The 14614-nt window shown below is 36.9% G+C and overlaps 1 protein-coding gene across 3 annotated transcripts in view; it reads left to right on the top strand.

The window, feature by feature from the left end:
- Positions 1-14614, top strand: part of SLC25A21 (solute carrier family 25 member 21) — a 251729-nt gene that overhangs the window by 208335 nt on the left and 28780 nt on the right. For all 3 annotated transcript variants that reach the window (XM_032187582.1, XM_032187581.1, XM_032187583.1), the window contains exon 4: positions 13441-13507. In XM_032187582.1, coding sequence (XP_032043473.1) covers positions 13441-13507 — 67 coding nt within the window. The remainder of the gene's footprint in view (positions 1-13440; positions 13508-14614) is intronic.

Genomic DNA, 14614 nt, shown 5'->3' with positions numbered 1-14614 from the left:
AAGCATTACATTTCTCTTTCCACTCTCTATTGGTTATTTATGATTTCTTGTATCCTCAAGAGTAAGTTTTATACACTCATTATCAGAATGTACCTTTAGACATTTTTAAGTATCTCTAAACAACAACAACAACAAAAAGTTTCTGTTATAAATCCTGAATCAAAATGTACAATGTTTTTCACGTAAGACTGGTTGTATTTATTAGTGGTGTGTGTGTGTATATAAATGCTTGGGGCAATAGACATATGTCAGTATTCATAAGCCAAATTCATTGAAGTGTTTTTGCTTAATCCTTGAATATAGCAGTAGTATGCTCTGCATTGTCTCTGAATAATTTATGGTACCAACATTTTTTATTTTTGGGGGGGGAACTAAGATCATGGGCTTCATAGATAAAAATTGAAGAAAAGTAGGGAGATGGAGCCACAGGTATAAAAAGCTGCAGGGGTCTTGAATACTTAGAGAAGAAGTAAGGACTATGTAGTCTTTGAAAGAAAAGAAGTAGTTATGTTTTCTAACTTCACATAAATCTTCTTTACAAAAGATGTGGTATAAATTCTATTAAAACTCAGAGGACTAGTTTGACTTTGACTTCAGTAGGAGTTGAATCATTGAAGAAGAGTCTATAGCTTTGTTACTATTACTCACTTTTACCCACGAAAGTGTAGAAATTTGCTTACTAAACAGTGTTCTTCCCAGGAAGAAAAGCTTATCTTAAACCAACTAGTGCATCATGGCACAAAGAAAGTTCAGTTGAACTGCTTTAAGAAATACTGTTTCTCAGGAATTCATGATTTCTCTTACTTCTGAAGTTATGCAGCTATCTAAATAATTTTCAGCTAGTTTCAGGTGATGTCCTTGTGTGAATTTTATAACCCAAGGGAGAACACAAGGCTGTTATAAACGCTATTGAGTTTTTGTACTGTACTGTCATTTTTACACAGTTTCAGTACAACTCATAAATCTTTCAGGCTTCTTTCTTGAACTGCAGGCACATTTTATTAAAGCTCACTGACACTTGCAGGCCTTTCAGCATTATTAATTAACAACAAAGCACAACCCATAGAAGGATCTGTTGTGTTGCATATTGTTTGCATTTGATGTCTTTTAACCTGGTATTACCTCCAGACCCCCAGAGCTCATGACCCCTTCAAACACCTGCTCCTTCAGCATCACCTGCAGCTACAGCAGCAAGCATTGCAGCTTCAGCTCTCTGCCCACCCTTGCCTTGCAAATCTGTTCATAGCAGACTATTTTCTTCAGCAGCAGTTTGCCAAGTGAAGGTTTGCAATGAAACTGGTGTTATGGCTGCTTGTTACCCCAGTCAAAACAAGATAAATGTGTTCTTGTGTCCTGTCTAGTTTTACTGTCTGTAGGGATGGTTTTCACATGTCTCTCTCTGTACAGCACCAGGTGATCATTTAGTGAACTGTTGTTTATACTCACTTTGTAATGGTCTCTGATGATGGTGAACCAGGAAGAAGTGTGATTGCAAATTGCAGTTACACTTACAGACTGTGAGATCATGGCAAACCATACTGCTGGCTGTAAAGGTGCAGTGATAATCTCTGGCTAATGTAGCTGACTCCTAAACACTCAGAGCTGATTGCTGAGCAAGCCTAATGGCATGCTTGTGAGCTATGCAAGGAAAAAAAAAAAAATCTCCTTGTCAAATACAGAGAAAATTAGAGATCTATAAGAAAAGCAAGTTTGATTTAAATTTACTTTTTCTGAGATATATAAAGGTATTATGGTATTATGACCATTTCAAGTTATATAATACAGAAAAGTTATACTAAAAAAAATCATGCTATGTGCTGTAAAATAACATGTGTTGCTTTTACTTGGATTGCTGTGTGAAACATTTTGTTCATTTGTAAAGTGAAATACTCTGCATGCTTTTAAAAATAATTTGGGAGAAAGGATTGGTTTGTTTTGTTTATTCAATGCCAAAGTGGCAAAATTTATTTTCTGAAGAGTTCAAGTTGAGAAGGGTACTGGATCAGAAGAATATATTGAGAAAAAGAAAACATTTCAAAAGAGATGTTCAAGTTAAACCTGCTGAGGCAGGTATGCTGCTCAAAGAACAACTTTCAAGTTGTTTTTTTTTGTGTTTTTTTTTTTTTGTTTGTTTGTTTTGTTTTGTTTTGTGTGTTTTTTTGGTTTTTTTTTGGTTTTTTTTTTTTTTTTGATTCAGTAGTAGCTGCCACATCACCAAGACACAGACTCCATTACTTTAAAAAAAAAAAAAAAAAGTGTCAAGGTTCTTTATAGATGTCTATGTTGTAGATGAAGAGACTATTGACAGGTGAGGCATGACTACAGAAAACAGGAGTAGATCACTAAATAATAATATTAATTAGGACAACAACTTCTACATAATTCTTCCCTTCACACATTTGTCTTTCCTGTAGATCTGGTCTTAGAAGGTGTTTATATATCTGCACCACAATCTTCTAGCAGGTTTTTCATTGGTAACCACACTGAAGTATAACACTGGTCTAAAGCCTTGCAAAATCTTTCTATTCATTCAGCAGTCACCTTTGGTTGGATTTCTTTGGTAAATCTTTGCTAAGTCTTCTTCATTTCTCAGTCATTTAAACTTACCTCATCTGTCATTCGCTTTGAGAGACTCAGAGTGAAGGTTAGTTACCTCTCCAGACAAAGTAATAACATGGCATTATGGTGTTTTATCTTAAAAACAGTGTGAGAAGTACGAGAGGAATGTCATCACAGCACAGGAGGTATTGAAAGTAGAATCAGTTTGGAAGCATTTGTGCAGATTGGCTGAAAAGGGAGCTTTCATGTTCAGAATGTATTGTGCTAAAAAATGAAAATAAATTTGTTTCTATTAACTGTCAACTCTATTTGTTCTTAGATCAGAATAACATTGAGGAAAAGGTATTAATCCATACGGTATTTTTAGGGCGTTTGCACATGGTGCATGAACAATAGGAGGTATCCTTTTGGGCATGGTTCCAGCATCCATGACAGTCAGTGTATAATGAAGGCCTTCATGTGACGGAGTTTTCTTAAACAGTGTAGCCCAGGCTGGAACAAAGGATCAGGGCTGGGTTTCACACCAGCTGCACCACACCAGCTCTCCGTGATGGCATCCTGGATGTGGAGGAAATGATCCATGGCACTGGCCCAATACCTGGCACTAACTGCAACAACTTTCTGCCTTTTTTGAGGAGCAATTTTCTTACTCCCACGTAATAAAATTCTTTCTAATAACTTTCTTAATGAAAAAGTCTGTCAGTGATTTCCCTCATAACGATTAACTCCTCCTGAGTGAAGAGAGGCTTATGACACAACCCGGTTTCAGTGACACAGAGGTACTTTGTCCTTTGGCGGGTAGCTGCCATGCATGTGAGTTTCCCCATGCATCTGTATAATAACACACTTCACTCCCAAAGTACATCTATGCACCACCACTGTCTGTCAGATGGAAATCCAATTGCCAGGAAGTGTATGTATTTGTGATGCTTTTCACTACCTTAGTGGTGCTACAAATACCTCACACTTTGATCTCTGTACATATAAGACTGTCTCATTCTACTGGTGCAACTATCAACAGCATTCCTTTTACAAAATCATGAATCTTTTATGATTTCCTGCTAGAGGTACTGAAAAGGGAGTAAGAAAAATACACTGAAGGTCAAGATACTAAAAGATGGAATTAAATTAATTATTATGTGCATGTATATATTTAATTATACCTTTTTCTTTTTAATGCTAAAAAAAAATCTGCCTTGAGACTTTCTTGAGAAACAGTAATAATATGTAAGTTTTTTAGTCTGTTAAAAACATTATAAAACTACTAGTGTAGTTTTTACTTTTGACTTCAGAAGATCAATATGTTTATGAATCCAAATTACTGCAGACAAAATTTTGCACCTGCAGTTATAGTTGCCTGCAGTTCAGTTTATTTAAGTATCTGCATCACTGATTGCATCTATAAATTAAAAGCATCTAAGTAACCTAAATTACAAGCACAAATAATTGCAGGTGCAAAACCCATGCACAGACAAAATGATCTCTGAAAGTTGGTTCTCTAAATCTCATTGGAAGTTATTCAGTGTATTGTGAAGCTAGAGTCCTCCTGGGAGAGTCACTAATCTATATAATGACACTGAAAGCCTCTTAAATCTCATATTTAGCCAGCAGATGGGAAAGAATACATGTAGTCATGTAACTCCCTGGAGATTACACATGTGGATGTTGAAGAGCATAACTTATTCCAGTGAAGTTTAGCGTTAACTTGCAATCAAAAATTTCCTTCCTGAGACACATTCTTTCTGATGAAATTAAACTGTTGTACTTTTATTGAGTCACTACTGATCTAAGTAGGACACACTCTCAGAGCAAGTACAGAAAATTTTGCTAATCTCATGAATTTTCCTTTAATGAGTCATAGCATCAGTTTAACACAGACAAATGCTGTCAGTCTCTTCCAGAAAACTCATCTAGTTATCCTGTCAACTATTTATTTTATTTTATTTTATTTTATTTTATTTTATTTTATTGTCAGAAACAGCACAGAGCTACAAAGTGTGTTTTTATCTGGTATCATAACTAAAAGTGAATCATTTTCTTGCATTCTTTACCTTCAATAGACATATGTATTGAGCTACTTTAAAACTGTGACTGCTTCCTGTAGTACCAGTAACAGTAGTACTGTTAGCAAAAGGGGGGGAAGTTAAATTCTCTTCTAGTATTTGAACAACTAAAACTACTGAACAAATGAAACATTCTGCCAGTTCTGACAATCCAAAATGCAATGAAGAATTTTTCTGTTTCAGAAGCTCTAGGCAAAGCTGTTTTGGCATGTCTGTAGCTTATTTCTATTGCAAACAAAGGGGCAGTTACAGGGAAAGTCTTTTGGAAAAGAAAATGCTGTCAGTCATAAGAAATGAGACATGTAGACCCATTCTGCAGCCTAGCAATTTTGTAAGAACCTAGACCATCTGCCAGTGATAATAACACTTCCATTTGCAGCGATTTCAGCGGGAATTGCATCAAACAGACCATGGGTAAAATTACAGAATCACAGAATCACAGAATTGAAGAGGTTGGAAGGGACCTCGAAAGATCATCGGGTCCAACCCCTCTACCAAAGCAGGTTCCTTAGAGCAGGCTGCCCAGGGAGGCATCCAGATGGGCCTTAAATATCTCCAGAGAAGGAGACTGACTCCACAACCTCCCTGGGCAGCCTGTTCCAGTGCTCTGTCACCCTCACCGTGAAGAAGTTCTTTCACATGTTGGTGCAGAGCTTCCTGTGCTCTATCTTGTGGCCATTACTCCTTGTCCCATCCCCACAAACCACTGAAAAGTGGTTGGCCAAATCCCTCTGTCTCCCACACCTCAGGTATTTATACACATTGATGAGATCCCCTCTCAGTCTTCTTTTCTCCAGGCTGAACAGACCCAGGTCTCTCAGCCTTTCCTCATAAGGAAGATGCTCCAGGCCCCGTATCATCTTTGTGGCCCTCCACTGGACTCTTTCCAGGAGATCCCTGTCTTTTTTGTACTGGGGAACACAGAACAGGACACAGTACTCCAGGTGAGGCCTGACCAGGGCAGAGCGGAGGGGGAGGATCACCTCCCTTGACCTGCTGGCCACACTCCTTTTAATGCACACCAGGATCCCATTGGCCCTCTTGGCCATGAGGGCACACTGCTGGCTCACGGTCAACCTGTTGTCCACCAGGACCCCCAGGTCCTTCTCCTCAGAGCTTCTCTCCAGCAGGTTATCCCCCAGCCTGTACTGATACATGTGGTTTTTCCTTCCCAGGTGCAGGACTCTACACTTGCTCTTATTAAACCTCCTTTGGTTTCTTCCTACCCATCTCTCCAGCCGGTCCTGGTCTCGCTGAATGGCAGCACAGCCTTCTGGCATGTCAGCCACTCCTCCCAGCTTTGTGTCATCAGCGTACTTGCTCAGGGCAGACACTATTCCCTCTTCAAGGTCAACGATGAAGATGTTGAACAAGACTGGACCCAGCACCAACCCTTGGGGAACACTGCTATTCACAGATCTCCAGCCAGACTCTGTGGCACCGATCACCACCCTATGATCACCCTACAATCACCACCAATGATCTTTCATTCATTGGTGATGGGGGCCGGAATGCAAAAGTGTTAAGAAAGAAGAGGCAAAAGTGACACCAAGCCCCACAGGGTGTGCTTTGCTGCTAGGGGACTGCAGAAGCAGAAATGAGCAGTGCTTGTTGCAGCTGGCAGGGTCCTGCCTCTCCACCACGCAGCAGTCACCATCATCCCATATGGCCCAATTCCTCCCTTGGCAGCAGTGGTCAGTCCAGCTTTACAGCTCCAGGCACTTGCATTGCACTCTCCCCAGCAAAATGTGTCCCACAAACAGCTGTTGCCTGCTTTGCCAACACAGACAGCTGCTCCAGCATCAGGCCACCAGGCTCAGCTGCTGATGGGTGCTGGTAAATGGCTATACCAGCTGAGGACTCAGCCTAGAGGCATGCCAGGGTGTGGGTGTCTGAATGACTGACCTACTCTGAACAGCTTATGGCAGTCGTTTCTTTAATTAAGCACATTTTCAATTAGTTGTTGTATCTGAAATAGATTTGAGTACTTAGATGTTTAAAAATCCAGATAAATTTTACTTAAGTGCATCTACTTAAGCAATACAGGATAATAATGTACACTTAATTTATAATCATATTCAAAACAAAAAGTCAGAACAAAATGTTTTTGTTTTTGGTTTTTCACACATGGAAAACTGTTGAGGCTATGTTGTCCATTACATTGCAGGGCTTTAACTTTAAACTTCACCTTCCTAGGTGTTTCTTTTTTTAAATGCTTAGGTAGAGTGAAACCCAGAAAGCATACAGGAATAAGTAGTATGGAGGGCAATCATTTGAATAGTGAGAAATTCTAACAAAGATCCCTTTTTCTACTCCCACTTTTTGCTGCCATAGACACGAGAAAGGAAGGGGAAGGTATCGTCTTTCCCTCTCTTGAGGGATTTATATTTAGGTGTGTCCTGTAACTCATTTAAATTCAGAGTGTAGACTAGAAAGCCAAAAATTAGCAAGGATTTTGAACAAGAGATTGAGAGGTGATTAAAAGTCATGGAAGAAAGACTCATTTCTCAGTAAGAATAACAAAGTCACATGGATGATGGATCATAATAACTTCATAATCTGACCCACATGCAGTAAATATGGTGATGACTGTCATTTTAAATAAGTGAGGTAGGTTGATGTTGATTATTAATCCGTTCCTTAGCCAGTCTGATTGTTTCTGAGCCAGCTCCTCCACTGTTTAGTATTTTTCTGAAGTATCTTAAGAGTACCTTTCACTGATGGTCTCTTCCTTTTTAGCCAGTCACATTTCATACTCCACGTTGCCTTAACTTATTTGAGGGATTTCTTTCCTGAGTCAGTGTACTTCTAGTATCCTTATAGCTGGACTTTTCGTCTTCTTTTAACATATAGTATAACATAAGTGTTACTGCAGCCCCATGGTAACATATAATTCTGTATTACTTTTACTTGCTGTGAAAAAAAAAAAAAAATGTTTTCCTTAATTCCCATGTGTTTTAGCCAATGGTGATCTAGATAAATGAGAGTTCAGTGAAGAAAAAAAATAAATATGACGTGAAAATAAGTACCTAGTATTTAGTGCTGATGTCTAAAATGGCAGGTATCTGTATAAGAGGCATAGATACAGAAATATATTTGCATAATAGAAATTCAGAAGCTAACTTGGATAAGTATGTCATTAATAGCTTTCTCTGAGGTTCCTGTAGTGACATGTGTTTAACATTTGCAGTAGGATAATATACATAACATACTTCACAAGAAGAAAAAAAAAAAAAAATTGGATAGCAACAGAGTGTTGAAACCTGGTTTTCTATGAATGTTTCCAACCTTTAATATCTTTTAAAGTATGCCCAGCTCCGTGCCTATTCCTGCTGAATGACACCCAGATTTCCCTACAGCATACCTCTTCAGATGGGCAAACAGTTGTAGGCATAGCGATTAGGATGAACTACATGTGTGACAATTGGCTAGTAGGTTGCTGCTCTCAAAATAAATAGCTAAATTGTTTGTCCATTTTTCGCAGCAGGAAGTACTAATTTGTGTCTGTTTTCACTAAGCACTTGATAGTTTTCCTCTAACTTCTGGGAATTTAAAATCTTTGAAATCTCCTGCTAGGTCATCATAAAATTACTTCACACTACTAGCATATAATAAAGTCATATTGGCCCATTTTCAGTTGTTTTACCTTGTGATAGTAATAAATTCACATAATGTTACATACCACAAGTATCTTTCCTTGGTATAAATAAAATTTTAAGCAAATTTTGTTACATTCAGGTATGTGTTCTGATTTTTTTATTTTTTTTAAGAATATCCAGCCTTCTGCCAAGCATGTCTTCAAAATTCCTTCCCTTTGTTGAAAGAAAAATTCTTGTAAAAACAGAAAGTTGTGCATTCCAATTAATATAACTGACATGATCATGAAACCTAGGTCTTTTATTTATACTTGGGATAATGCAGAGGTAATGAAAGTAGAATTGGATCTAAGAGGTATTTTGTTTCAATTATAAAACAATGTGGGTAAGGGACTTAGATTTGACAGCAACAGGAGAAAAGCAATATTGTGTTCATGCATTCAATCAGCTTTATTAGATCCTTAAAGGAAAAATTATGTGAAAGAGAGGAAGAAAACAACAAACTAAGCAAGATCCCAATTTCAGCATAATTTGAAGAAAATAACTGATTTGGGTTGGTCGTCTTGCCAGGCTGAATGACTCAAGGCTTCCAAACAAGAAATGGAAACCAGAAGGATAGCAAAAGCCTGAAAGAACAAATTGAGAAGATATGATTGACTGTAATGTTTCAAAATCAACTGCTGCAAAGATGAGTTTGGGCTGTTGCCCAGAATACAATTGAATGGTGATGTTCATTTAGACCCTTATTGCTGAAACAAAATAAGATGTAGCTGTGTTTCTGTTAGAGATTTACTTGTTCTTTCCAATGTTTCTAGCTAGGGATATGATGTCACATCCTCTCTCTTCTATCACGTGCTGCAGTGATTGCTGCTGCTGTTCCATAATTTTTCTGAACACCGGTTTTCTGTAGGAAGGCCTGAATCCAGGTGATAATATCTTTCAAATGTGAAATGTCATCACCATTCATTAGTTGACTTTGAAAAATGTTATACACTCTGTGCTAACTCAGTGTTATTGACCAAGGAAAAAAGAAGTATTATTGACCAAGGTAAAAAGAAGTATAAATCTTTGTGTGTAGTATGTACTTTCTGGCTGACATGAGAACCATTTAAGTTTCTGTTATCATCATGCTAGATTTGAAAAATAAATACATGTAAATAGCTAATTCTGCAAAATTTCAAATAAATAAGTCCTTAATGGGCATGATTTTTAAAGCATTATTTGGAAAACCTGAGGGCAGCTGCTCCACCTCAGGAAGAGAATTTTCTATATGAATTTGTGCTTAATGCAAAAGTTTATTCAGTTGACAAGATGTGGTGATGAGAAGAGATTGTGTTTTAGTTGCTTATTCCTTTCATCTCAGTAACTTTTCTTTGTAACCTTTTTTTCCACTCTTATTTCAAGTGAGGTAAAAAAAAGAAAGGGAAAGAAAAAAAAAGAAAGAAAAAAAAAGCCACATTTCATAATTAAATACTGAACTAGTCTTTACCATGTTTACTGAATTACATATTGCATATACGTATGTATATCCTCAAAGTTTTCATGTGTTTTTAGATTTCTAAACTTAATGTGTTCCATAGGAATAGACCTTAACTCCTTCCTGTCTGTTTTTCACAGTGAAATATGCCTCCACAGAAGAAAAGAGAAGTAAAGCAGTGAAACTCAGTTGTAGGGTCAGCTGCTGAGCTCTGCACATTCTCCTCACTCACAGTGGAGGTTCTTCTAAGAGAACATTGTTGTGCTGGCCTTGCAGCAGATCAGCTTTCACATAACATGCACAGTGATATCTTTGCACATGTATCTTTGGGTCAGGGTGGCCAACCTGGTGAGGGCTTTAAACCAGGGAAAACAGGTGAGGGTGAGAGCTACCAGCAGACTTGCAACAGAGCAATGGATGGAGCTGACAAGCAAAGGGCCTGGGGTGATGGGAACCAAGAGGGACACAAAATCAACAGATCAGGGTTTAAGCTATTACCTCAAGCAAAAGAGCATTTTCATTTAAGCAAGGACATACCTGCAAGGCACTATTATGAGCATAAATAAATAGCACAGACCCTGACCCTTTCTGGGACATCAGCATTCCAGGTTCCCTGAAGTGCTAGCTCTCTCAAGCGTTAAGAGTGCTGCCAGCAGGTGAAGGGAGGTGATCCTTCACCTCCACTCCGCTCTGGTGAGGTTGCACCTGGAGTACTCTGATTGGTTCTGGGCTTCCCAATACATGAAGAGATATGAATTTAGTGGAGAAAGTCTAGCAATGGCCACAGAGATGATTATGGGACTGGAGCATCTTTTATATGAGGAAAGTCTGAGAGAGTTGGGACTGATAAACCTGGAGAAGAGGAGGGTTGGGGGGATCCCATCAATATCTCTAAATACCTGAAGGGAGGGTGCAAAGAAGATGGAGCTAGGCTCTTTTCAGTAGTGCCCAGTAGCAGGACAAGAGGCAATAGGCACACAGTAGGTTCTGTCTGAACATCAAGCAGGATTTCTTTATTGTCAAGGTGATGGAGTACTGGCACAGGTTGCCCACAGAGGTTGTGGAGTTTCCTTAGAAATATTCAAAACCTGACTACACATGGTCCTGGGCAACCTGCTCTAGGGAGCCCTGCTTGAGCAGGGGGCTGGACTGGATGACCTCCATAGGTCTCTGCCAACCTCAGTCATTCTGTGACTCTGAGATTCAGGAGCAATGGATAATTGTTGTACTTTCAGTTCCCATTTCTCTAGAATTTTCAAACAACCCACAGCCTAGCCAGATGATCATCTGAATTGCTGCTATTTCAACACCAAATATGATAGAATGTTGTTACTTTTAGACAGAATTATCTGCCTCCCAAGACTGCTGAAATGGCAGATCTGTTGCTTTATTCCTGCTATATCCTTCTGCTTCACATTTTCTCTGGAGTTTCCCTAAGACCTTCAGAGATCACGGGAATGTTACATTTATATATTCAATAACTGCATATATTTCAGTATATATGAAGGCTACACTAAAAAAGCAACCTGTACTACTGTCTAGGTAATGACGCAGTGGGATTCTAGAACTAACAGAGTTGTTACACTGCATATTCCTCTGCTTATTCATCTTTTAGTAATGAGAAAATCTGGATGAAGTTCAGGTCTCACTTCTCTGTAGCGAAAGCTACACTTATGAGTAGAGCAGTGGAGTATGTTTCATTTTCCATTTCCAATCATGCTGGAGTACTAGAAATTCTAAACAGGATGCCTGTTGTAGATATGCTTACAGAGTTTTAGATTGAGCTGAAAGGAAGAAAGTGTTTATAGGGATCTGTGTTCTTGTTGCTGATCCTACTTGGACCTCAATTTCAGTTTGAACTCACATTAAACTGTATGAATCACTTGTGTAAAGTCATTCAATATTTCAATAGCTTGCTGAATCAGCAAGCGTAAACTGAATATGTATGAACTGTTAAAGATTAAGCATGGATCCACTGTATCTATATCACTATATCAATATCTGTGGATACGTATATCTATCTGTATGGTTATATCTATATCTACATCTGTAGGGGTACATATGGTTATAGATATATGTACATAGTTAAGTATCTATATATAGTTATGTTCCTAAGTTGAGGCTTGGGGGAAATTCAAACATCTAACTCCTTGACTGAATTCCTGAAATCTCTTATCCAAGGGCTTTCAGTATTCTTGTCATGAAACCATCATTGTATAAAATGTTCAACATTTCTTTTCAGCATGGACTGGAATCTGTACGTTGCTCACTTCAGAGGAAGGTTAAATGATATTCCCACTCTGGAAAGTCTTAAAAAGCCTAAATATTTTATTTACATGGGAGCAGCTTAGGAAGAGGACTTCAAAGAAATGTTAGAAGAAAGGTGAAAAAGATGATAGAGAATTTGTGTTTTTTTTTTATAGTCAGGTGGGGAGCATAAACTTAATCAGTTTCTTTTGATGTTCACAGGACAACTATAGGAGATTCTGTTGTGCTTACTCTTCTACACCCTGTAAAATTATTCCACATAATAGACTTTTATAAAACTGAATCTCAACCTTTAAATATTTCAAAAGGATAAAAACTTTGCTTTAAAAAGTGATTTTGTCTATAGAAAGTTTACTTCTTACAGGGAAGAAAAATATGAGCTCTGAAGATGATAAGTTTTAAGATATACCTGTGTTGGCTGGCAAGGTACTTTCTTGCTCATCGCATCAGACATCACTCTGAGCTAAGCACTACCTAGGCGATGTGGAGGCCTAGCAAACAGAACTACATCTGCTCTTAGCTGTGGTTCTTAAGAACTACCTGATGTTTAGACATTTCCAGTACCCAACCTTATGTGTCCACGCTGGTCTTGTAAGCAGAACTCAGGCTGTCTTCAAATACCATGTGTCCTTGTAGCAAGACATAAAATTATATTAAAGTATTATATATTATTATATATAAAATGTTTATATGTAATTATATATATGACATATATATATTTATATATATATATATATTTATATATATATTATATATAAACTTTAGATACTCCAATGCAAAGTGACACAACAAGTTGATCTTTAGCTTCAGACCAACTCCAAAAGACTGCAGCTATTATAAACTGAAAGTGTACCTCAGCAAGATACTGCCTGAATGTTTTTTCCAAGACAAATTACATGTATTCTGTTATGTTTCTGTGAACAGCTAATTTGTGTTTAAAATTAAGTTGTCATACAAAGGTTATTTCATATATTTTCAAGCATATGTAAAACTAAATTTTAAAAGATGCCTTAACCTAGTATCTGAGATGAGCATGCAGGTTTTGTATGTAACTTACTGGTCGCAGTTTTTTTTTCCCAAAACAGTATGTCATGACTTCAATTTTAAATATCATTGCAACGTTAAGAAAATTAATACAATTAAATAATACTTCCTTTTCATTTTCAAATGAAATAAATAATACTTCCTTTTCAAAATTGTTCTTCTTTTTTTCAATATAGTTACTTGTTTACTCAGGAAAAATGGACTGAATTTTTACTTATTCATTACTTTATTTTGATTGTCTTCTCACCAGCACATGATAGAATAGGTAAAACATTATTTAGCAGGCAAGCAAGCAAAGAGCATCACTATTATTTGTATGCTTAAAAATGTTAAAATGTTAGTTGCTTTACATAAAAGTGAAAATAGAATTGGTAGTATGGCAATGAACTGTTATTTATCCATACAAAAATATTTTCCTTTTTTTCTTCAATAGATTGCTTGGCTTCTACAAGGGAATACTCCCTCCCATCTTAGCTGAGACACCCAAAAGGGCAGTGAAGGTAAAATAATAATAATAATAATAATAATAATAATAATAATAATAATAATAATAATAATAATAATAATAATAATAATAATAATATAAACATACTTCCCCTTTTAAAGTAGAGAGAGTGTCAGCTCTAAAATATTTTATTTCTCCTACACTGATTCTCCTACGCATTAGATTCTTAAGCTTTGGCAAATTGATTCTCTGAATTTTACAAGGAGGAAACTTTCCTGTTGAACAGCACAATAAAAACTGTTCTTGATTAAGAAGTGTAATATAGAGCTTTAAAATTCTAGGCTATATTTGCTAGGCTATAAATATATAAACTGTTACTGAAAAACAAATTGTAATTACAAATTGCAATCAAACTTTGCAATAAGCAATGTTTATAACAGAGTACTAGTACTTCAGATTTTAGCCTCATAATTACCTCTAATATCGACATTTTGTTTTATTGGAAATGCCTGCCAACTTACCAAACAATTAATACTCAGAATAGCTTAATAAATGAAGCCTTTAAAGAAGGCACTCCTGGTAAGCACTTACTAAGTAACTTGAAGTAGTAGGTTTGAAGTGCTGTCTGGAGTTTTCTGGTACTCAAAAGAACACTGCTCCATACTCTTGCTTTCTTACATATTGAATATATTAGTGGGTACAACTTTCTAGCATGCAAAGAATTTTTTATTCCAGCTTTCTTACACTTGAACTGGATGCTAGCCTATAACAGTGTATTCAACATCAAATGTTGATCTGATTTTCTTTATTATCCTCTATTTCAACTTCTGGAACATTATTTTAGTAACACTCCTAGGCAAAGAATATCAATACACCAATTTTTTCAATTATGAAATGCAACCCTTTTTTTTAGTGCTACTAAATAAACATTTCACCTTACAGTTCGAAATCTGCCAAAGCATCCATGGTGTTATGAATGAAAGTTTGTCTTTTACTTCAGAACTTTGAAGTTTTCTATAGTTGCAACAAATATGTCTTAAAGCAGTTACTGTACAGAATGTCTTGATCTTTTTTTTTTTTTTTTTTTTTTTTTTTTTTTTTTGTGTGTGTGTGTGTGTGTGTGTGTCTTTCTAAAAAGACTGCATATGATCCTGGGCCTTAG

Source organism: Aythya fuligula, chromosome 5 (genome assembly GCF_009819795.1).
Source record: "Aythya fuligula isolate bAytFul2 chromosome 5, bAytFul2.pri, whole genome shotgun sequence".
Classification (NCBI taxonomy): Eukaryota; Metazoa; Chordata; class Aves; order Anseriformes; family Anatidae; genus Aythya; species Aythya fuligula.
The sequence above is the reverse complement of the archived record's forward strand: the minus strand, read 5'-3'. Positions and strand labels throughout refer to the sequence as shown.